The sequence below is a fragment of the Podarcis bocagei genome, assembly GCF_964188305.1.
Source record: "Podarcis bocagei genome assembly, chromosome: 12".
NCBI classification, from domain to species: domain Eukaryota; kingdom Metazoa; phylum Chordata; class Lepidosauria; order Squamata; family Lacertidae; genus Podarcis; species Podarcis bocagei.
The window spans coordinates 62116362-62138886 of record NC_138137.1 but is presented as its reverse complement, the minus strand read 5'-3'; the positions used below and the strand labels follow the sequence as shown (position 1 = coordinate 62138886).

Genomic DNA, 22525 nt, shown 5'->3' with positions numbered 1-22525 from the left:
AAGGGGCTCCTGGAGGTAATGGGGGGGGGGGCTTTCTATGTCCAGCTGCCCTTTCCCAACAACAAATTGTCGCTTTTTTGTCTTGGAATAGATGCTATATGGATCTCATAGGTATCGGAAGCCATTTGCACATAACCAAGAGGAGCCGACACAACACAAAACACGGTTGCTGCGTGGAGGTTTTATTTTATTTGTTTTCTTATATTTTGGAAATGTAAAACCAGAGGTTTTTCCCCCTTTAACCCCCCCCCCCCCAAGAGAGTGGGGCCCTAAGCTAGAACCTGTTTAGCTTAGAGGTGAATCCGGCCCTGGCTGCCCCATCTGGGGATGGAAGGGGCGCTCTCAGCCCCAGAGCAGCCTCGAATTGCAGAGGTGGAAGGGACCCCACCGGGTCATCTAGTCCAACCCGCCTGCAAGGCAGGAAGGAGCCACGGAGGAAGGGCGGGTTCTGGGGAATGTAAGCTCTTTTTATATGCAATAACAGCAGCAAGAATGTTACTGGCCCCAAAATGGAAGCAAGAAGAATTACCGATGCCTGAAGAATGGAGGGTGAAGTTAATGGACTATGCAGAACTGGACAAACTAACAGGAAGGATTCGAAACCGGCGGGACCAGAAATTCACAGAAGACTGGCGTAAATTTACAGACTATTTGAAAAGTGTTTGTGAAGCTCAGACGACGTTGGTAGGGTTGCAAGAAGTTTTGTGAGGAGTATTATTGGAAGGGTTGCAAAAATGGAGAAGGGGAAGGATGATTTGTGAAGAGATGTAAAGGCAATATAAAGTTAAGAAATGCACAAGAAGTGGTTAAAACGGTGGATCATCAGAGGTGCTGATGGAAGTCCAAAAAGATTGTATAAGAAGTGATAGGTTTTGTGGTACATTTTATAATTTATATGTTAAAATCAATAAAAAAAATTAAAAAAGGAAGGCGGGTTCTGGGTGCGGATTCTGCCGTGCATGGGGGGTTCAGCGGGAGGGAGGCGCTGGCTCCTCCCCTGCCACCACTAGGCATGCTGGCCTTCTCTCCCCCCCCCATAAGAGGCCCTTGGGAGAAGAGTCGGTGGAAGAAGATTAGAAGAAATTTAAAGACTATTTACAGAAGTATTGCAAAATTAATGAATGTTAGAATGATGTTTGATTGAAGTTAAGCGGTTTCTAGCTGTAATGATATAAAAGAATAGGTAAAAATTTTATGTTATAATATATTAAGATCAAAGATCAGGATAATAAGGAGAGAAAGAAATTGCTGAATTAATTAATTGAATTGGAACACAAAAAAGGGAGGTATGAGGAGGTCAGGGAAACAAGGATATGAATGTAAGGTATGGAAAGGTTGATTTTTTATTTTTATTTATTTATTTTTTTCTGTAAGTGTACTTATTTTCTTTTTTATTCTGTATTTTTCTTGTATTTTTATTTTTGTCTTGTACTTTTGTATCTCTTGTTTTTATGTAACTCCTTTTTCTGAAACTTTAATAAATATTTTATTTTAAAAAAAAATTAAAAAGGAAGGCGGGTTCTGGGTGCGGATTCTGCCGTGCATGGGGGGTTCAGCGGGAGGGAGGCGCTGGCTCCTCCCCTGCCACCACTAGGCATGCTGGCCCTCTCTCTCCGCCCTGGGGGGGGCGCAGGGGAGCCGGAAGTGTCGGGCGCCCGTCCGGGGATCCCCTCTTTGCTCCCTCCAGCCCCGGGGGCGGGGCCGGGGAGGAGGGGGCGGAGCCTGGCGCCCTTTGACCTCCCGCGGCTCCGCCAATCGCCAGGCTCCGAGTCTCCGCCGCCGCCGCCGCTTCCGCCTGGGCGCCCGGGAGGGGGAGGGGCGCTTCCTGCGGGACCCCCCGGAGAGATGGAGCCCCCGGTGAGGAGGGGGAGACACTCCACGGGGGGACTGGGGGGGCAGGAGGGAAGGCAGCCCCGGGAGACCGGAGGGGGGGGGGAGAAGGACCCCCCAGGAGACTCCACGGAGGGGCTGGGGGGGGGTCAAGCCCCTCTGCCTTTGGGGGGGCCGGGTAGATGGGCGGGGTAGAAATATGTTCAGGTTGTTGTTGTTGTTTATTCCTATGCCCCCGGGGTGGGGAGGGGGAGCCCCTTCACCCTCCTCAGAGCCCCCCCCCCGGGGCCCGCCAGGGAGTGGCGTCTCCATTTGGGGTCCCAGAGGGCGGGGGGGGGGAGAAGGACCCCCCCAGGAGACTCCACGGGGGGCAGCATTGCTGGGGGGGTCAAGCCCCCTGCCTCTGGCCAGACCTGCCGAGCCAGAGCTGGGTAGATGGGCAGGGTATAAATATTATTATTATTAGTAGTAGTAGTAGTAGTAGTATTACTACTATGCTCCTGGGGTGGGGGGAGCCCCCAGGGGTCGGGGGCACCTTCACCCTCCTCAGAGACCCCTCCCCAGGCTCTGCCAGGGAGCGGTGTCTCCTGGAGACCGGGGGGGGGGGGTAAGGAGGGAAGGCAGCCCCTGGGGGGGGGAGAAGGACCCCCCAGGAGACATCATGGGGGGGCATTGCTGGGGGGGTCAAGCCCCCCTGCCCGCAAGGGTCCCCTGCCTCTGGCCGGACCTGCCGAGCCGTAGCCAGGCAGATGGGCAGGGTATAAATATATTACGATTATTATTATTGTGCCCCTGTCAGAACCGTCCAGATTGCGCCCCCCCCCAGCCAAGACAAGTGAGCTCTTCTTTCCGCCTCTCCTCCCACCCCCACCCCATGCAAGACATCCTCTGATTAAAACCTCTTCTCATGAGGCAATAATCCATATTTATATATTTATAGACCTATTTATAGACCTTTTTAAGGGGATTTTGCACGCACCCCACTCGCCTGCACCCCTGGCGGGGGCTCACCCTCCCTAACTGCAGCCCTGTGGCAGGGCCAGATTTAGTATAAGCTGTTTACTATAGCTTAGGGCCCCACTCTCTTGGAGCCCCCCCAAAAATATTTCATTATTAATATACTTCTTCATTGTATTTCAGTTCAACAATTACTTTGATAAAAGACATATTTTGTGATGTGCAAATGACTTTAGATGCCTATTAGGTCCATAAGTAACCGTATAGCACATGGGTAGGCAAACTAAGCTCCGGGGTCCAGATCCGGCCCAATCGCCTTCTCAATCCGGCCCACAGACGGTCCGGGAATCAGCGTGTTTTTACATGAGCAGAATGTGTCCTTTTATTGAAAATGCATCTCTGGGTTATTTGTGGGGCAGAGGAATGCGTTCATTTTTTCCCCAAAGTATAGTCCGGCCCCCTGCTGAAAAAGGTTGCTGACCCCTGATATAGCATCTATTCAACACACAAAACAGCGACAATTTGTTGTGGACAAAGGACAGCTGGACATAGAAAGGGCCCCATTCCCTTCAGGAGCTCCTGAGGGCCACATCAACTCTCAATCTGGCCCTGCCTTGTGCCAGGCCGCCTCTGACATTTCTCTTGCCCAAAGGAATCCAGATCCGCCCCCCCGCCGCCCAGGGCTCCCTCTGGCCCCGGGGCTCCTGGAGAGCAGGGGGCAGGATCTGATTCCCAGGCTGGGGAGCGCAGAGCGGGGGCCCGGGACCCCCCCTCGCCCTCCCCCATGGATGGCTCCGTCAGTTTGTATTTCTTGGTGCAGAAAGGGTTGATCTGATGTGTAGAGATCTTTCCTATTCTACTTACCGTACTTTTCCGTGTGTAAGACTAGGTTATTTTACTTTTAAAAAAGGTTAAAAGTCTCAGGGCATCTTATACACGGATAGTGCATGTGCCCGTTTTCTAAATGCGGGGATCCCAAAAGTAGCGGGCATCTTATACATGGGGGCAGCTTAGGGAAGCTTTGAATGTTTAGTGCATTACAGTGGTATCTTGGGTTAAGAACTTACTGTACAGTGGTACCTTGGGTTACAGACGCTTCAGGTTACAGACTCCGCTAACCCAGAAATATTACCTCGGGTTAAGAACTTTGCTTCAGGATGAGAACAGAAATTGTGCTCCGGCGGCGCGGCAGCCGCAGGAGGCCCCATTAGCTAAAGTGGTGCTTCAGGTTAAGAACAGTTTCAGGTTAAGAACGGACCTCCGGAACAAATTAAGTATTTAATCCGAGGTACCACTGTACTGTATTTTAGTATTTTGTTGGAAGCCGCCCAGAGTGGCTGGGGAATAAATAATAATAATAAATAATAATAATAATAATCATTAATTATACACAGAAAAATATTGTAATTCCAGAGGGTTCTGGAAGCTTCTCTGTTTGAAAGCAGCAGGCAGAAGGTGCCTCATGTTCAGGGTTATTCCGTCTGCCTGAAACTGCTTCTCTTATCTCTTCTGTCAAGGTCCTGCTGTTATTGTCAGGCCGGGAGGAGCTCTCACTTTCTCTTTCTTTGTTCTGATCTTCTGTGCAGAGGATGCTTAGTATTAAGGTTTAGTCTTATTATAAGTTGATAAGTTCTTGTAAGTTAGTTTAAGTGAAGTCTGCTGCAACTGGACTTCTTACGGACTGTGCCAATCCTGGATTTGTGACCACGATGCGCATTTGCCTTCAGTAGCAGTAAAGCTCTGATGGATGAAAGAAACATTAGTTGCCTCTGGCCTGTTTTTGGGAACTCTGCTACATGTTCAATTTCTTTCCTCCCCAGAAGAAGCTGGGGCGACAGGGTCTCCTCCTCTTTTAAAGACCCCTCCCCACGTGGCCCCCACCCCGGCTTCCTGTGGGTGGGAGTTCCACCATTTAACTCATGAAGAAGAAGCCCTTTCTTTTCTCTGCCCTGAATCGCCCAACTCTCAACTTTGTGGGATGCCCACAAAGAGAGAGGGGAGGGAAGAAAAAACACTTTTCTGTATCCACCTTCTCCATGCTTTTATCAATTTTATCTTCCTTTGTGGGTTGTGCAAACAGCTACTCTGAATACCGCTTTTTTACAGGGTGGGGGGCACTGGGGATGGATTTATGGGACTCCACTGAATTAAGGCTTTCAGAGGCCCAAGGCATTGGGCTCTTCCTATATTATTATCATTTTGTTTTATAATGTATATAAAACAGAGATAACAAAGTTGCACAGAACTTAAATAACAATATCGCAAGTACAGAGTGTTGACTGTATCAGATCAACAAAAAAAATTCCAGGTTTTTCCAGGCTTGAAAATGATGGTTCCGTCGTCTATGTCCTGAAAGAGTCCCAAATCGTATAAAAAGTGTTGGAAGGTTCCAGGCCTTGTCGAAATCTCAAATTACGTGTGTGTCTTTCCATGATAGAAAGCTCTCTTCCAGAGTGAGTGGAGCCAGGCATCCAGTGTGAGACTTGGGGCTGTTTGAGTCGAGTTACTCTGTAATCTCAATTCTGGATAGCAGGCAATAGTTTTCTAAGCAACATTTCTCAATTCTGTCAAAATCGAGCCTCAGGAGGGGAGAGAGTTGCTCTTGCGCCAGGACCCTGCTGGCCGGCCCCCGAGAGAAGAGGAGGCTGAGCTGGAGGGAAAGTCTTCTTTCCCCCGTGTTCCTCTGACACCTCTCTCTCTTTTAATACATTTTTATTATTTTTTTAACATATTCATTCTAACATTCATACAACATAACTTCTCATCCTATACAATATTTTTGGACTTCCATCAACACCTCTGATGATTTTCCATTATTTATCACATATTATGCATTTCTTAATTCCATATTACCTTTAATATCCTTAACTAATAATTCTCCTCATTGTCTTTTTTGCAATATTTCAAATAGCTCACCTTGCAAAACTTCTTGCAAACCTACTAGCGTAATCTGCTCATCATAATTTTCAAATGGTCCGTAAATTTACGCCAGTCTTCTGAGAATCTCTGGTCCCGCAGGTTTCGAATCCTTCCTGTTTGTTTATCTAATTCTGCATAGTCCATCAATTTCATCCTCCATTCTCCTTTCGCAGGTAGTTCTTCTTGCTTCCATTTTTATACCAATAATATTCTTGCTGCCTTCATTGCATATAAAAACAACTTACAATCCTTTCTGTTTATATCATCTCCTGCAATGCCAAGTAAAAATGCTTCTGGTTTCTGCATAAATGTATATTTCAACATCTTTGTCCATCTCGTTATATATCATTTTCCAGAGGTTTTTCATCCTCTGACCTCTCTCTGCCCCACAGACTTTGGGGGACCTGCTCCTGACCCTTTATGAGATGGGCTTCACCGAGCGGCAGGTGCGCGATGCCCTCCGCGCCGGCTGTCTCAGCGCCCCGGAGGCTGCCAATTGGTGAGTGGCCTTGGGGGTCCCCTCCAGCCCCCTCCCCTGCCCTGGGGGGAGACAGTTCTGCCGGCTGCGCTCCCGGCTCCCTCTCCCTTGACCAGTCCTGAACTCCCTGGCAGCACAGGCGCTGGGGCTTCTCCTGCTTGACGGCCTCGTCGTCTCCTCCTCTCTTTCCCCAGGTTGCTGCAGGAGAGGGCGGAAGAGCCGCCGCCCCCCCAGAGCAAGCCTCCCAGAGCGCTGAAGGACTGCAGGGCGATGGACGCCTTCAACCCCCCCAGGAAGGTCCAGGAGGCATCTTTGGAGCCAGCGGCTGCCAGCCTGGGCTGCCCAACCTCAGGTGCAGAAGGGGCTCCCTGTCCGCAGCCTCTCCCCCCGCAGGGGAGGCCCAGGGAGGCACGTCCCCTCTGGGGTGGGCTTCCCAGCATGCGCTTTGCTCTCCTCCCCAGGTGCCAGGGCAGAGGTGGCCGCCAAGGACCCACCCGGGAGAGCGGGCAGCCAGGCTTTTGCTGAGCAGCAGCGGGAGCAGCTGGCGAAGGAGCTGAGGGCCGAGAGGAGGACCAAGCGGCGGGTGAGACAGCTTTCCGGGGGGGGGGGGTGCCCCAAGGTGGAGGGTCCTCATTGCGGCTGTTTCTGGGGAGGAACCTGCCCTTGCTTCCTTCCTCCCAGGAGCACGAGTTGGCCCTGCAGAGAATCGCAGACGACCGGCGTCGCATCCAGGGCAAGGCCCAGCTGGCGCAGGAGGCCCCCCCTTCGGAGAAGAGAGTGCAGCCCCCCAGCGACGGGCAGTGCCTGCTTAGGGTGAGAGGAGGAGCAGCAGCCACAGGCTCCCTCAGGGGCCATTCCCCACCCCGGGGGCCAGGAGGGAATTGCAAGTCTTGGGTGGGGGGCTTGATTCAAGGAGGGAGGGTTGTAGCGCTACCAAAACAAGGAAGGATTGGACTCTGATTAATAGAATACACATGAGGCTTCACCAGCAAGACTCTGGGAGGGCTGCGTATAGTAATTCCTCTTCCCCCCTCCTCGGCCCAGGTCGTTTTATTCACAAAATAACTTTTTGCACATTGTTCGTAAGAACCATTCAGACTCCCTCTGAGCAGTTCAAAAACCCCACGTGGGACAAAGTCAGATCAGAAGAAATTATTTTAACTACAAAGAAACTATTTCCTACTTGAGCATGCACAGTAGTCCTGAGGAAATAAAACAGGAATAAAAGGAGGAAAGGCATTCAGCAAAACCCCGGAGGTCATAAACAGGAGAGACAGGATGGCGATATTTGCCATCTCCCTGTGAACTCTCTTCCTGGCCCTTAAGATCTATCTAAAGATGAAACTACGTCAAAGTAACCTACTATCTTTATGTGCTGAGGATGCCCGGTGAAGCAACTGGCCTGTGTTTCAGAATGCTTCTATGTGCCTGTCAGGCGTAGAGAAAGAAATTGGCAGAGGTGCAGAGGCTTGTGGGATTCAGAAACCATTGTCAATTACTCAAACCCAGTCATCGCGGACACAATGGCTTGCTCCATATTTCATAATTCCTCAACGCAATCCCACCTGACCCCCACACTCTGGATATTTGCACCCCTACAGAGGGTGTCTGCCTGTTTGCCGGGGTTGGGCTAGATGAGCCTTAGGGGTCCCTTCCAACTCTACAGTTCTGTGATTCTTGGCTGGGTGGGGGGGATGCTGGCGGGGGGAGGTCATTTTGGCCCGAGGAGTGTAAGGGCCGGGCCGGATCCCAGGCCAGCCGGATGCCCCTTAGGGGATGCCTTCAAGCAATGCCCCGCAGTGGGAGACCCAGCCCATGGCTGCCCCTCTTCTCCCCACAGATCCGCCTCCCCTCGGGGGACTCCGTGCGCCAGAGCTTCCCGTCCGCCTCCCCCCTGGAGGCCGTCCGCCTGCGCCTCCTGGAGCTCCACCCGCAGCTGCCGCCCGCCTTCTCCCTCCTGCAGGGCTTCCCCAAGCGCCACTTTGGGCCGGCCGACCTGCCCCGCTCCCTGGGGGACCTGGGCCTGGCCCCCAGCGCCACCCTCTGCGTGGTGGGGCCCCCGGCACCCCAGGCCCCGGCCTCCAAGGGGGTGGCGGGGCCTGAGTCCCCACCGCAGACCCCACACGAGGAGGAGGAGGAGGAAGAAGAAGAGGAGGAGGAAGACGACGAGGAGGAGGAAGACGAGGAGGAAGAAGAGGAGGAGGAGGAGGAGGGGATGGCAGGGCCTGGTCTCCCGACCCCAGAGGGGAGAGGCCTCTTCGCTCAGGGCGCCCACCTGCCTTCCGTCCTCCGTTCGCCGGCGCAGAGGGTGACTCCGGGGGACTTTGCGGGGCTGCACGGCCACGGGGAGCTGGCCTTCCCTGAGCCCCACCGCTGGGGTAAGTATTCAGGAAGGGGCCTTTTGCTGTAACAACAACAACAACAACAATTTATTATTTGTACCCCTCCCATCTGGCTGGGTCTCCCTAGCCACTCTGGGCGGCTTCCAACAAAGATTAAAAATACATTAAAATGTCGCACGTTAAAAACTTCCCCAAACAGGGCTGCCTTCAGATGTCTTCTAAATGTCAGGTAGTTGTTGATCTCTTTGACCTCTGATGGGAGGGCGTTCCACCAGGGCAGGCACCACTACCCCTGGATGCCTCCAAGCTGCTCTGCTTTGCATCCGCCCACTGAGCGGCGCTACCCTGTGTGTGGGCCAGGGAGCCCCTGTCCCCCAGCCCCCCTGGGGATGCCCTGTGGGGCTGCACCTGCCAAGCAGGGGCTCCGTTGCTCAGCCCCAGCCCTTGTCCCCCTTGAAATGAACGTTGTTCTAGTCCTCTGGACTCTGAGTCCAGGTCAGGGGGCATGTCAGAAGATGAGTCCGTCAGGCTCTGCAGGCAGCAGAGGCTCTCTTCAGGCAGGGGGCCTCTCCCAGCAGGGGGTTGAACCCGGCACCTTCTGCATGCCAGGCAGGGCTCTGTTGCTGAGCTGCAGCCTTGTCCCTGAAGGCAGAGCAGGCTGCCAGTCCTTTACAAGAGGAGCAGAGATGCTCTGGGCTCCTTGGGTTCAGTGCTGCCTGCACAGACTGGCAGCAGAGACTCTCCAGGGGTCTTCCAGCCCTGCCTGGAGAGGCTGCCAGTGGGGAATTGAACCCGGCACCTTCTGCATGCCAGGCAGGTCTCTGCCCCCCGAGCGATGTGTATTTGGGGCTCCTCCCTGGAGCTCCCCCCACCCGATCCCCAGTTCCATCGCGGGGGGGGGGGCACGTCTGTGGGCAGAGGATGTGGCTGCCCCCCACCCCCCCTCCCGTGTTCCTCCCTTCTCTGCAGCTGCCTTGGGCAGGGTGGATTGGATTTAAATCACAATTTAAATCACTAGTCAGTATTACACTTGATTTCAATCATTTCTTTACAGAAAGACTCATTCTTGCTGGTATAATCTTAATATTTGCAACCAGATGAAGGTTTCATTTTTGAAATAATAAATTTTCAGAATAGTTTTTACAGTTATATCAAAAATTGCTGATTTGGTTATACTATTAGAAATACATAGAAATTATTGTGAGGTTTAATATGTTAACTGTTTAATTTTGGACAACTTTTCTGCTGTACTTTATTGGAAGGAGAAAAAGAATCATTTCCTTAATAACAATAACTTAAATGGAAAATTTATCTTTAGAAAGATACAGCATTTTATTTCAAAAATCCAATTTAAATTTTAAAAATCTGATTAAAATTTTAAAAAATCCAATTTTTTGTTGTTAAATCATTGATTTTTCATCCACCCTGGCTCCTATTAATTCCCTGCAGACACACCTCTTGGGGTGGGCGGGCAATAAGCCCCTTCCCAGGCCAGATCAGAGCTGCCTTGGACTCGTTGCCAGGCCTGTGCCAGGGGGTGTAGCGGACAGAGTGTTGGGCAGGGACCTGGGTTCGAATCCCCACTCAGCCATGGTGTTGGCTGGGTGACCTTGGGGGCCGCTCCCTGCCTGTCAGCCTAGCCTGCCTTGCAGGGGGGTCGTTGTGGGGTTTCACTGAAGAGGAGGAGAACAACAACAACTGGATGTGCCCCCTCAAGCAGAGACGTCCAAAACAAAATGCTCTCTCTCCCCCCCCCCCCGCAGGGAGGGGCCACAGGATGGACGTGGAGGAGCCCATGGAGCAGGAGTCCTCGGCGACCCTGAGGGAAGGAGAGGCTTCCGGGGGCCGGGGGCCGCCTCTGCCAGGTCAGCACCCGAGGCAGGAAGGTGGGAGGCCAGCGCCAGGAGGGAGGAGGCTCCCAGATCTGGCCTGTCTGAGTCACTGTAGAATTGGGAGGGACCCCTGAAGGTCATCCAGCCCAACCCGCTGCAAGGCAGGAATCTCATGGTGGAGCCTCTGCTTGGAAACCTCCAAGGAAGGAGAGGCAGCAGCACACCCTCCCCCTGTCCCCAATTACGGCCAAGCAGAGTATAAATTTAAATATACTTCATTAAAATGGGGGGAGTGTGAATTGGGGGGGCCTCGAGACGCTTCCTTGGGTATCAGCACTGCAAACCTGGCTGGTGGGGAACAGGGTGGGGTGGGGGCGAGGAAGCCAAGATGAGGGGAGGTCCCCTGATTTGTGGGGGACGTGGGTCTACTCTTGAGGACGGAGATCCCTCGCTGAAGGTTGGGAGGTACTTCTGGAGAGCAGAAAGAAGGGCAGGGCAAAGGCCAGAAGGGGGGGGTTGGGTGGGGGCGAAGAAAGAACCTTGATCCTAAGCTGGGGGGGGGTCTTCTTTCTGTTTGAAGGCTCCTTGTCCTTTGGGGAACGCGCTCAGGGCCTCCCGGGGTCTCGGCACCAGTGGCCGGCGGAGGGCAACCTGCTGAGGTAGGGGCTATGTGGGGGCACTTGTTTTGTAGGGGGCGGGGGAAGGCCGGCTGGGAACGTGGGGGGGGGGCGGGAAGCAAAGCGAATGGGGGCGCCTGGGTGTCTTCATCATCACCTGTCTCTTTCTGCCCCCCAGGACGGCTGACGGGAGCCGAGCCGAAGCGCCCGCCCTCCCCCTGGCTGTGGCCCAGGCGGCCGAGTTGCGCCTGCAGCGGGTGAATGCGCAGGGCTCCGAAGGCGAGGAGAAGGCCTCTCTGGCCGCCACGTCCCCCCCAGGCCGCGCGGCCCCCGCAGTGCCCCCGCTCTTCCAGCTGTCCCTGCGAGGGGCCACAGCCCTCCTCACAGGTAGAGGCTTCTCACTGCAGCTTCATCCTTCCTGCTGCTGCTGCTGCTTAATATCATTTCGACTTACCGTATTTCCCCCTCCATAAGACGCACCTAGTTTTTAGAGGAGGGAAAAAAATATTCTGAACGAAACAGTGAATGTATGATTTTTGTGGTTCATGCTGTGGCCACAGACATGATATGTGATTTGACGGTGAGTTTGGGGTAGCCCAATGCAAAAATCCTGAGGATCCATGTGCTTTTACCTCCCCCCTCCCAGGCAGCCTCCTTTATCTCTAGAGTCCCTTATCTCCCTCCCAACACCCCTTCTCTCTTTCTAAAAAAAAAAAAGCACAATCTGCTTTTTGCCCCTGGGCAATTCGGCTCCAGAGACCACGCATTCACTCCATAAGACACACAGACATTTCCCCTTACTTTTTAGGAGGAAAAACGTGTGTCTTAAGGAGTGAAAACTACGGTATATATCTCTCTTAACCCAAAGATCACTGGCCATGTGCAACATTCAGAGCATGATTTGCGCAACGTAATGCAGAGCCTGATATTGCCCAGCTAAGCCCCTGCAAGACAGGGGTCTCCGGCCAGAGAAGATTGAATGGCCAGAAGTCTGGGAGAAGAGGAATGCGCCTAGAGGTGTCTCATGAAGGCGCCTGGCAAGCCTCTCTGGGGAGAGCAGGGCACATGCCTGTGTCTTCAAAGGCAAGGGATGAGGAAGAGGAGGAGGGAAAGTTCTGGGAAACTTCATCTGCTTAAAGCATCTTCCCTGGCTGCCCATCTCCTCTCAGAGCCCTCATAACGGTTTACAAAACCCTAAAGAACTTGGGTCTGGGGCACCTCAGGGACCCCCTGAACCCTTAGAATATGGCAGCTGCGTCACAGAGATCATTGGTCCTTCTCTGGGGCCTATTGGACAACAACGAGAAACCAAGCCGTTAGTATCATCCGCCCAGTCCTGTGGAACTCTCTGCCACTGGGCACCTTTTGTGCCAACTTTTTAAACACCTGCCGAAAACGTTTCAGTTAAGAAGACCTCCTTCCGCAATAGTTAGTGGAGGCTTGCTTTTAGCTCTCTGGCTTTTCATGTTTTATTATGCTCTTAGTCTGTGATTTTGTTGTTCTGTAGTTCTAAACCGCTCTGATATATATCCAGGACTCAGCAGGATAAAAATATTTTTATAAATAGGCCAACCAGCTCAAAGCGCTGAGGCTGGTCAAGGGGAGCCGTTGACCCTTTGCTTCAGCCGCGGTTTCTGGACACAGTTCAAGGGGCCTCGGAAGCCCTCTCTGGCAGGGGTGGCAAGGTTTACCAGCCGTGGGCTGGATCACTCCCACAGAGAGTGCAACGCCAGAAATCGCGCCTGCATGTGTCCGCGGTGCCGGAAATCGTTTGTATGCCCAGATGCTGAAAATTGCGCCTACGCAAAAGCGATTTATGGCTTCTAGACATGCACAGATGTGATTTCCGGTATCTGCAGCTGCGCAGACGCGATTTGTGGTGCCGCTTGGCGAGTCCCCATGCCGTCCTGCGCCGGTTTAGCGCAGCGCAGGGGGGACTCGCTAAGTGGGTGGCTCAGTTCGGGGGCGGCTTGAGGGCCAGTAAAGCGGTCTTTGTGGGCCGCTGACCCCTGCTCTATGGCTTCTGTCTAGGCTATCTGGAAGACCACCTTCCCCAGAAGAACCCCCCTGGCTTTCTAGGCCCCCCCCCCCGCCCTCCCAAGGAGGGGCCTTTCTGGCGGGGGCTGCTCCTAGGCAACTTTGGAACTCCCTGCCTGGAGAAGCCTCCCTCCTCGTTGACCTCCTTTTCCTGACTTTTTTCAAAAAGGAAAATGGCTTTCCAATGGCGCCTTGCTGTTTTTACTCTCTGCCCTTTAATAGATTTCCTGTTTTAGCTTGCTTAGAGTTCAGTTACGTTCTGGCGGCGATCTCTTTTGGCTTCTCCTGTGGTGTGGTTTTTCTTTGGGTGAGCTGCCTGGGCTCCCCGCTCAGGGGGGAAGGCGGGATCCAAACTCCAGACTCCAATGTTTCCGTCGGCTTTGTCCCCCCCGCAGCACCCAGCAAGCAGTACTGCAGCAGCCTGGCCTCGGTGACGCCGGTGCTGGCAGAGCACCTCCTGGGGCACCTGGTACAGCAGGGCCTGCTCAGCCCCCGCAGCCTCAAGCTCTTCTTCGGCTGCCCCCTCCAGAAGCTGCGCCTCGACTGCTACCCCTACGCCACCAACCAGCTCCTGGGCCAGCTGAGGGCCTTTCCCAGCCTACGCCACCTCAGCCTCCTCGCCTGCTCCGTCATCACCGGTGAGCGGGGCGGGGGCGGGGCGGGCGGAAGGGGCCCCCAGAGGTCATCCAGCCCAGCCCCAGAGGTCATCCAGCCGGCTGCAGTGCAGGATCCCAGCTAAAGAAGCATAGAATGGTGGAGCTGGAAGGGGCCCCCAGAGGTCATCCATCCCAGCCCCCCACAGGATCAGAGCTGAAGCATTGCTGACCGAGGGGGGGGCAGAGAGGGTCTGGGCAGGAGGCTGCTCCACGGGACCTGAGAGCTTAGCTGTGGGAGGCGGGCGGGTTCTGTGCTCTCCCCCCCCCCCGAGCTGACCCTCTTCCCCCATTTCTCCCCCCCCCCCAGACCAGGGCGTCTCTGTGGTCCAGCACCTGCCCCGCCTGCAGCACCTCAACCTCTCGGCCTGCGTGAAGCTCACCGACAACTGCCTGCAGTTTCTGAAGGGTACGTCACGGACACCCCCCCCCCCCGTCCTGCTCTTTTGGCTACTTCCTCTCTGCCTGCAGGATCAGGCCCCTTGGCCCGCCTAGTCCAGCCTCCTCTCCCCTCCCCCCCCCCCGCAGCCCCCAGCAATGGGGATTCAGAAGCATCGCTGCCTCTGACTGTGGGGCAGAGACCGGGGCTTCTCCAGGAATTTATGTTCTGTTAAAGAAATAATATTCTGTATTAGTTTTCAATTACAGTCCAATAATAACCTCATTATAACAATGCCAAATTACAATGCAATTACTAATACCAATCATTCAGGTACCAAGTTATATAATTTAGGTGCCCCGCCCCCATGTGCTAGAATCGATGGTTTGGTGATTGACTTTATTTCTGCGTTCCAAAATCATAGTAATTTCAATTACACTCCAGTCTAGATAACAATCCTTGCAATATTAACAACTTCCCTTCGTATTGACACATTAAATGATGTATAAACTTACAAGTGAGGCACTCAAACTATATTCTTATTCTTCCTGTGTGTGGCAGTTATTCTTTCTGTGATATTTCTTCCTGTCCTTGTAAAATGTTACGTCTGTATTTTCCCAGTTGTTGCTCTTCTCCATCATGCTTTGGGCAGAGCTTCAGAAATTCTCCATCGCTCTGTCCTGGGCTCCATTGTTTTTCAACTTTCAACAGCAACCTCAAAAATCACTCTGTCCCAATAAATAGCCTTGTAGAGGCTATTTTCCCTCTCTGCCTGGGAAGGAGAGCGGTCCGTCAAACTGCAGATGACTCAATGATGAACCTTATCAGTTCCTTGGCAAGTTTGCAGACTCCTTTCATCCTTCCTTCCATCCGACTGAAGATAAATGAGCAGTTATACTCCCAATTAAATTAAATTCCAGCTCCATAGATAATAAAGGATGGGAAGTTTCCATCGTAAACCTTTTGCAAAATAGAGCTCCCCTCCCTTTTTCCTTTCCTTTTTAACACGCACAGTTCCATTTGATGTTATATTCCATACCTTCAATACAGTTTCATCCCTCCTTACCTGTACATATATAATAATCTGAGCTAGCGTTCATCTCCATGAATTTATCTCATCCTCTTCAATTGCCACCCAAATTCCTGGCTATCCCAGCCTCTGGTGGGAGGGAGTTCCACAGTTCAATTCTGCGCTGCGAGAAGGAGGACTTGCTTTTAGCTCTCCCCGTGAAAAAAGGGGCCTCTCACCCTTAGGCATTTATTTTGCGTTTGCATTTATTTATTAAATTTGTATACTGCCCCCTAGACCCATAGATTTCAGGGCGCTTCGCAGCATAAAATTACAATTCTGCTTTATTGACTTGCTGATCACAGAATAAGATTTTTGCTTTAATTGTGACGCTTAGCTTATTTTCACTTGTCGCTTTTAAGGCAGTGTTTTATAGAACATAATTGTTTCACTGATGAATATATGATTTCAGCTGCATTTGTGACGCTCTAGTACGCTCTGTCGAGCCGTTATTATTACTGATTCTTTGCAAGCCGCTGTGGGAATAATTTGAATGAGAAACGGCAGAGAAATCTATGTTGTGAAGCGCCCTGAGAACTACAGGGTGTAGGACGGTATACAAATTTAATACAATCAATTAATCAATAGGATTTTTTAAAAAATATATATTTTATTTAGAATATTAAGAATGTTACAGTGAGTTAAATAAAAGATAAAAAGAATACCTAAAAAAGGCAGAGGAAAGTAACAACATGGCAATAAAATATAATTAAGGTGACAGAACTATAATTCGGTATCATCATAAATATAATTATAAATAAATTATAATATACTGTATATATGTAAACGGTTAAGCTTATTGTTTCCCTCAAGTATACATCAATTCATGGGTCACTGTGTTTTTCATAAATATGTTCCAAATATCGTTAATTTTGTCCATATGGTAATCATTGAAAGCAATCTGTTTGTTACTCTGGTCCGTGTCGCTGGGTTTTCTGTGCCCGGCAAAAAGATTGGCATGGATGCCTTGGAAGAACGATGGAGAAATGAATGGGCGTGTGATGGGTCTGGGGCCCGCTCTCCCCACAGGGCTCCCCCAGCTGTCTCACCTGGCGCTGGACCAGACGCACGTGACGGATCGGGGCCTGGGCGAGTTCCTGCTCTCGGCGCCCCCCTCTCTCACCCACCTGAGCCTCAACCAGACAGGCGTCACGGACGGCACCCTCGGCCTGCTGCCCCAGTGCGCCCCCCAGCTCTGCACCCTCAGCATCAAGCAGACGGGCGTAAGTGGCCCCCGCAGCCTGGAAAAGGGCCTTCTCCCGGGGGGGGGGGAGCTTGGGACGGGTGCAGCCGGCTGGCACCTGGGGGTGGTCCTCTCTTGGTCCCGTGTGTGATATGGGGGGGGGGGGCTTTCCCAACCACCCCAGTGTGGTGTAGAGCGTCGGGCCCGGGAGACTGTGAGGCTCTTGGGAAGACCTTGGAAGTCGCCTCAAGCTCCTCTGGGTTTAAGCGCAGTGAAATATTGCCCTTTTAAAATGTGTTTTTTTGGGGGTATTGAGTTGTTCTTTTATTTTTATTCGGCATTTTGTGGTTTTATGTCTTGATTTGATTCTGTGAGCTGCCCTGAGACCCCCGGGTATAGGATATATATAAATTCAATAAATAATAATAATTCAACGGGCCGCGCTGTGTTGCTTCCGCAGGTGGTGGACGTATCAGCCCTGCGGCGCCTGGAGGCTCTGCAGTCACTGCATCTGGACGGGACCCCGGTCAGCGAGGCCTCCCTGCGGGCGCTCTCCTCGCACCCGGCACTCTGCACCCTGACGCTCTCGGGGGTCCAGTCGGTGGACGGCAACACGGCCCTGGAGCTGGTCTCAGGTGCGGGACGGGCGCTGTGGCCCTCAGGCGTTTGGGAAAGGGCCCCGTTGTCTCTTTGCCCGTGGGGGCTGTCCCACCCGGGGAAGTGCGGCCTGAGAAGGTTTTCCAGCAGAGGCTGGAGAGGCGATTCTGGCACCAGGGGGGCAGGGGGTGGTGTTGCCGTGGGCACACGGAAGACGCCCCCTGGCCGACAGTTCCCCCCACAAGAGCTTCCTCTGCGCAGCGAGGGCGCATTAGAACCACCGGCTTCTAGACTTGGAAGGGACCCCCAACGGTCATCTAGACCAACCCGGAATGAAATGCAGGACAGGAAGTGAGAGCACAGAGCTTCGCTGGCAGCTGAGGCAGGACGTGTGGCTTACTATTAGCATTGGTTTATAACTGGAATTATTACTGTTAATGTTTTGCTCACCCTGAGGTCCCAGGCTGCAACAATTTAAAATGCAGTCAAACCTTGGTTCTGCAACATAATCCGTTCTGGAAGCCTGTTTGGCTTCCGAAAAGTTTGACAGCCAAGGCGCGGCTTCCGACTGGTTGCCAGAGCTTCCTGCGCTCAAGCGGAAGCCGCATCCGACGTTCAGCTTCCGAAAACTGGAGGGTTTGCTTCCGTGTTTTCAGTGTTTGGCAGCCGAAAGGTTTGGAAACGGAACTGAGGTTTGACTGTGCAAGATTGAAAAAGCATGTGAAGCCACCTTAGGAGTCGTAACCGTGGGTTGGGAGCTGGAAATCTGCCTCTCCAAGCCCAGCCCCAGTTTGGGGGCTCTGACCCAAAGCTCCCCTGCAGCCCAGCTCTAGGGCACTCGCCTGGGGCGAGCAGCCCTGCCGAAAAGGACCCTGTGCTGTAGATGCCGCAAAGAGAGCCAGGAGCGGCCCCTGGCACCTGCTCAGTTTTGGCTTCCCTGGCCACCTTGTCCAGGGGTGTTGGAGCGGTGGCCCCCAATTTTGGGGGGTTGGGGGACTGCGCTGGGGTTCCCGGCTGGCTTGGAGGCGCTTCCACGTGGCAACCCACCCCTCGGTGGCTCTTTCTTCAGGTCTGCCTGCCCTCACCCAGCTGGCCTTGCCCAGCCGCCACACGGTCACTGACGCTGGCCTGGCCGCCCTCTGCCGCCTGGCCGGGCTCCTGGAGCTGGACCTGACGGACTACAGCCACATCACCGACCAGGGGCTGCAGCACCTGCCCCGGCTGAGCAGGTGAGGAATGGGCGCACGGATCCTGCCCCCCTCCCCAGCAAGGCCGGGCTCTGCACTCCAGCCCCCAACGCCCCCCCCCCCCCCTTCATAGCATGCCTTGCTCCCTGGGCAGCGGTCCAAGCTGTTAGGTTGGGGATAGATACTGGGAGATGGGAGATTTCTTAGAGATTACCCTTCCCTCCTCACGTTAGGGAGTTCAGCAGAGGGTATCCTTTTGCAGCTTAAAAAAAGAAGCTTTATTGGCTAGTGTTAGTTGTTAATATTAATAATGATATTATCATTATGATATTGGAAATGGTTTCACTCATTAATATATGATTAAAGCTGCATTTGTGACGCTCTGTTACACTCTGCCGTGTCGTCATTATTCCTGATTCTTCGCAAGCCACTGTGGGAATAATTTGATTGAGAAATGGCAGAGACATTTATGTTGTGAACCGCCCAGAGATCTATGAGGTATAGGACAGTATACAAATTAAATTAAATTAGTTTTTTTAAAAAATAATAATTTATTAAGAATATTACAGTCAGTTAAATAAGAGAAAAAGAAAAAGAATACCTAATAATAGTTTGTAATTTATTATTTATACCCTGCCCATCTGGCTGGGTTTCCCCAGCCACTCTTGGCAGCTTCCAACAAAATAGTAAAATACAATAGTCCTTCAGATATTAAAAAAACTTCCCCAAACAGGGCTGCCTTCAGATGTCTTCAGAAAATCAGATAGTTGTTTATTTCCTTGACATCTGACGGGAGGGAGCCACCACTGAGAAGGCCCTCTGCCTGGTTCCCTGTAACCTCACTTCTCACAGTAAGGGAACCACCAGAAGGCCCTCAGTGCTGGACCTCAGTGTCCGGGCAGAACGATCTGGGCTGTGGGGTCCAGAGGCCGTCTTTGGCCACGAGACGGGGGGGTCCGATGGCCCAACCTGAGGCTCTTCTGCTGTTCTTGCAGGCTGCGCCGCCTGTCTCTCTGCAACACGCTGGCCACGGATCTGGGCCTGCGCCACGTCGAGGGGTTGCCGCTTCTGGAGGAGCTGTGCTTGGACCGCCTCAACGTCTCCGGCGCAGGGGTGGCGCGCTGCATCGTCACTCTGCCCCACCTGCAGGTACGGCCGGGAAGGGAGCTGTGCCACGGGGGGGCTCAGCCGGTTCTGCCCCTGGGGGAAAGGGATCCTCCCCTCCTCCAAGCGCCTCTCTTTGGGCGGCTGCAGAAACACAGAGAGGGAGAGACCTGGGGCAGGGCAGGCATGGGAGCCCCAGGGGCCCTGCCCCCCCACTTTATCATCTTCCTCCCCCCCCCCCAGGTGCTGAGTCTTGCCAGCACGCCGGTCGGAGACACAGTGGCCCGCCTGGGCATCTCCCGCTGCAAGCAGCTGCTCAAGGTCAACCTGAGCCGCACCCGCCTGACGGACCGAGGTGAGTCCTGGCCCCCCCCCCAAGGCTTTTCTGGCCCTCAGCCCCACCTGGCCGGAAGCGGCGTCCAGAGCAGCCATTTGCACAGCCCTCTAAGAGAGATGAAATGCGGCAACATTCGAAACCGCAACGGCTGATTGCACGTTCACTCAAAATCCGATTAAAGCCCTTTAGTTCCATTAATTAATTTGGCAAAGGAGATGAGCCTGATCTGGAGATAGCGGCTCTCCAAAGCCTCCCAGCCGTTGGCATCTCCAGGGCTCCCCCCCCCCCCCCGTTCACTTTGGGGGACGCCGCTCGAGAACAGTTTGGCGGGGGGCTGGCCTGGGGTGCCAGCTGCCAGCACAGAGATGGGAAGCAGAGGACACCCCCCATTCTCTGTGGGGGGGGGGGTTGCGGAAAATAGAACCAGAATGATAAGAGTTGGAAAGGGACCCCCAAGGGTCATCCAGCCCAACCCATGGCAATGTCAGCGTCCCTGACAGCTCTGCTGAAAAACCTCCAACGAAGCAGAACCCAGTGCTTTTCCAGCTGCACTGGCTCCCGGTGGAGGACAGGGTCAGATTTAAGGGGCTGCTTTTGACCTTTAAAGCCCTTCACGGCCTAGGACCCTCGTACCTACGGGACCGCCTCTCCTGGTATGCCCCACGGAGAGCCTCAAGGTCCATAAATAGCAACAACCTAGTGGTCCCGGGCCCTAAGGAAGTTAGATTGGCTTCAACCAGAGCCAGGGCCTTTTCAACTCTGGCTCCGGTCTGGTGGAACTCTCTGCCTCATGAGACCAGGGCCTTGCAGGATCTGATCTCTTTCCGGAGGGCCTGTAAGACAGAGTTGTTCCGCCTGGCCTTTGGCTTGGAGCCAATTTGATCCCCTTCCCCTCTCTCCTTTTTCCTTTCTCCTTCTGTGATGGAACTCCTATTTGGGGACTTCCCTGGCTTTTTTCTGGCCCACGTAGGACCAGTCTGGATAGTTAGCCTTGGTGAAGATTTGATGTTTTCATCCCCAAAAAAGGTTTTGAGTTTCTGCTGAAATGAGGCTGCATTTAATGTTGTATTTTAATCTTGTTTTTTAAGTTGTATTTCAATGAATTGTTTTTATATTTCGTGTTAGCCGCCATGAGCCTGGTCTTGGCTGGGGAGGGCGGGGTATAAATAATTTAAATAATAACTCTACCGTTCTGTGATTCTGAGATTCCAAGGCTCTTTCTGCCCTTCGTCCTCCCTCGGGGGCCCAGGCCAGGACAGGGCAGAGGGTTTGCTGCAGGAAGGGCCTGTCCTTGCCCAGCTCCTGCCCAGCTGCCTTTCCCCCTCTGGTCTCTCCGCAGGGCTCCGCTTCCTGCGCCACGTCCCCCTGGTGCACCTCAACCTGGACGGCTCTGGTGTGACCCCCGAGGGGGTGGCCGCCCTCCTGGCCGCCTGCCCTGCCCTGGGCAGCGTCCGTGCCAGCCACCTGCGCACCTTGCCCTCGGAGGACGTCTCGGACGAAGAAGGAGAAGGACCCGGCTAGGCCAGCAAGGCCTACTCCTCCCTCCCTCTGACCCCTCCCTCGACGCATGGCGCACTTTCTTCTGCCCCCCCCCCTTCTCTTCCTGCGTCTCTGGGGGTTTGGTGCGGCAGGGATTCCTGCAGGGCTGGACTTTCTGCCTCGGAGTCGCCCACGTCCTCAGCGCCCTCGTCATCACCGCACTAGGTCCGCTGGGAAGCCTGCCTCTGCGGACGAGGCTTGTCCTTCACTCGTCTTCCATTCTCCAGCCTGACTTCTTGTTTCCCTCACCTGTAGCTGCACGATGGGCGTTTCTTTCCTTTCTTAAAAGAAGAAGAAGAAATCCATTTCGAAAGCCCAGGCTCTTAATTCCTGGGGGACGCAGAGAAGGAGGAGGGAAGGGGGAGCAGAGGGCCTGGGATGGAGGAGGCCGGGGAGCCCCCCGTTTCTGAAGATGCCTGATGCAAATGGATGCAGTCCTTCCCCCCCCCCCAGCAGAGGCCCAGAGGAGTCCTGGGGGGCAGGGGGTGGGGCCAAATGGGAGGCAGAACTCCTGAAAAAACTTCTCTGCAGCTTGTGCCTTAACAATTTCCAATAAAAAAACATTGACGGGTCTCCCGATTGTGTTGCCTCTGAATGGTTCGCTGGCTTGGATCTGGGTGGGGAGCCGCCAGAGACCCTCCTAATGATCCCCATCAGCCCACTGGCCATGCTGGGAGCCCCAAAGCCTTTCGGGTGGTGCCCAGTCAACGATGCCAGGGCTGCCCCTCTTCCAGGGCCAGACAGACTAGGGCCAGACCACCTTCCTCCTCCTCCTCTTCTCTGCACCTCAGGCTATTGTGAAACCTTTTCTGATCCCACATTTCCTGCCCCCTAAAATATGCACTGCAGTGCACATTGTTAACCAGTGGAATTCCCTGCCACAGGATGGCACGATGGCTACCAGTTTAGGCGGAGTTAAAAGGTGGGGCAGATCTTCGGGGGAGCAGGCGGCTAGCACAATGGCTGCCTCCAGGATGAGGGGTACCGACCCTCTGAAAGCCAGTTACCCTCCAGTGGGGCAAGAGGGGCATTAATTGGCCATCCAAGGAGGGATTGGGCCGGCCATGGGGAGCAGAAGGTTCTGCAAAGGTTGCGGGAGTGAGAAATTGAAATTTGCACTCAGTCCACACTCCTGGAGGGAGGGCAGGGCGATTTCCTCTGCCCCTCCCTTCGCATGGCCTGTCCTGTTGCTGGTGCCTCTTCCCACCCTTCTGGCACCCGCTTCCTCCTGGGCCACCTGTTGGGGGGGCAGTCTTGGGAATCTGAGGGAGAGGCCCCTGTAAGGGAAGTTGCCCCCAGTTCCAGGCACCACACAGAGGCAGCTTAGTGTCGGGGAGCCCTTGGCTCACTTGGAGAGCTCTGGCGTTGCGATCCCTGCCTTGCGGGGGGTTGGCCTAGATGACCTTTGGGGGTCCCTTCCAACTCTACGGCTCTCTTCTGAGCCACCGCTCCAGCTCAAGTGGGT

General features: G+C 53.6%; 2 protein-coding genes across 3 annotated transcripts in view; both read left to right on the top strand.

Annotated features, from left to right (window-relative positions):
* The window catches only part of LOC308569938 (autophagy-related protein 9A-like), a 266030-nt gene extending 258644 nt beyond the window's left edge, over positions 1-7386 (top strand). For both annotated transcript variants that reach the window (XM_081164205.1, XM_081164204.1), the window contains exon 13: positions 7165-7386. In XM_081164205.1, coding sequence (XP_081020331.1) covers positions 7165-7371 — 207 coding nt within the window. In that variant the 3' untranslated portion in view covers positions 7372-7386. The remainder of the gene's footprint in view (positions 1-7164) is intronic.
* LOC308569932 (uncharacterized protein) lies at positions 1757-21633 on the top strand. The gene is made up of 17 exons (XM_081164192.1): positions 1757-1857; positions 6099-6205; positions 6379-6536; positions 6646-6767; positions 6866-6997; positions 8025-8562; positions 10290-10391; positions 10939-11017; positions 11154-11362; positions 13408-13650; positions 13976-14074; positions 16143-16336; positions 16757-16931; positions 17963-18122; positions 19076-19229; positions 19428-19539; positions 20861-21633. Exons 1-17 carry the CDS (start codon positions 1846-1848, stop codon positions 21040-21042), a joined length of 2778 nt encoding a protein of 925 aa, XP_081020318.1. The 5' UTR covers positions 1757-1845; the 3' UTR covers positions 21043-21633.
* The last annotated feature ends 892 nt before the right edge of the window (positions 21634-22525 follow it).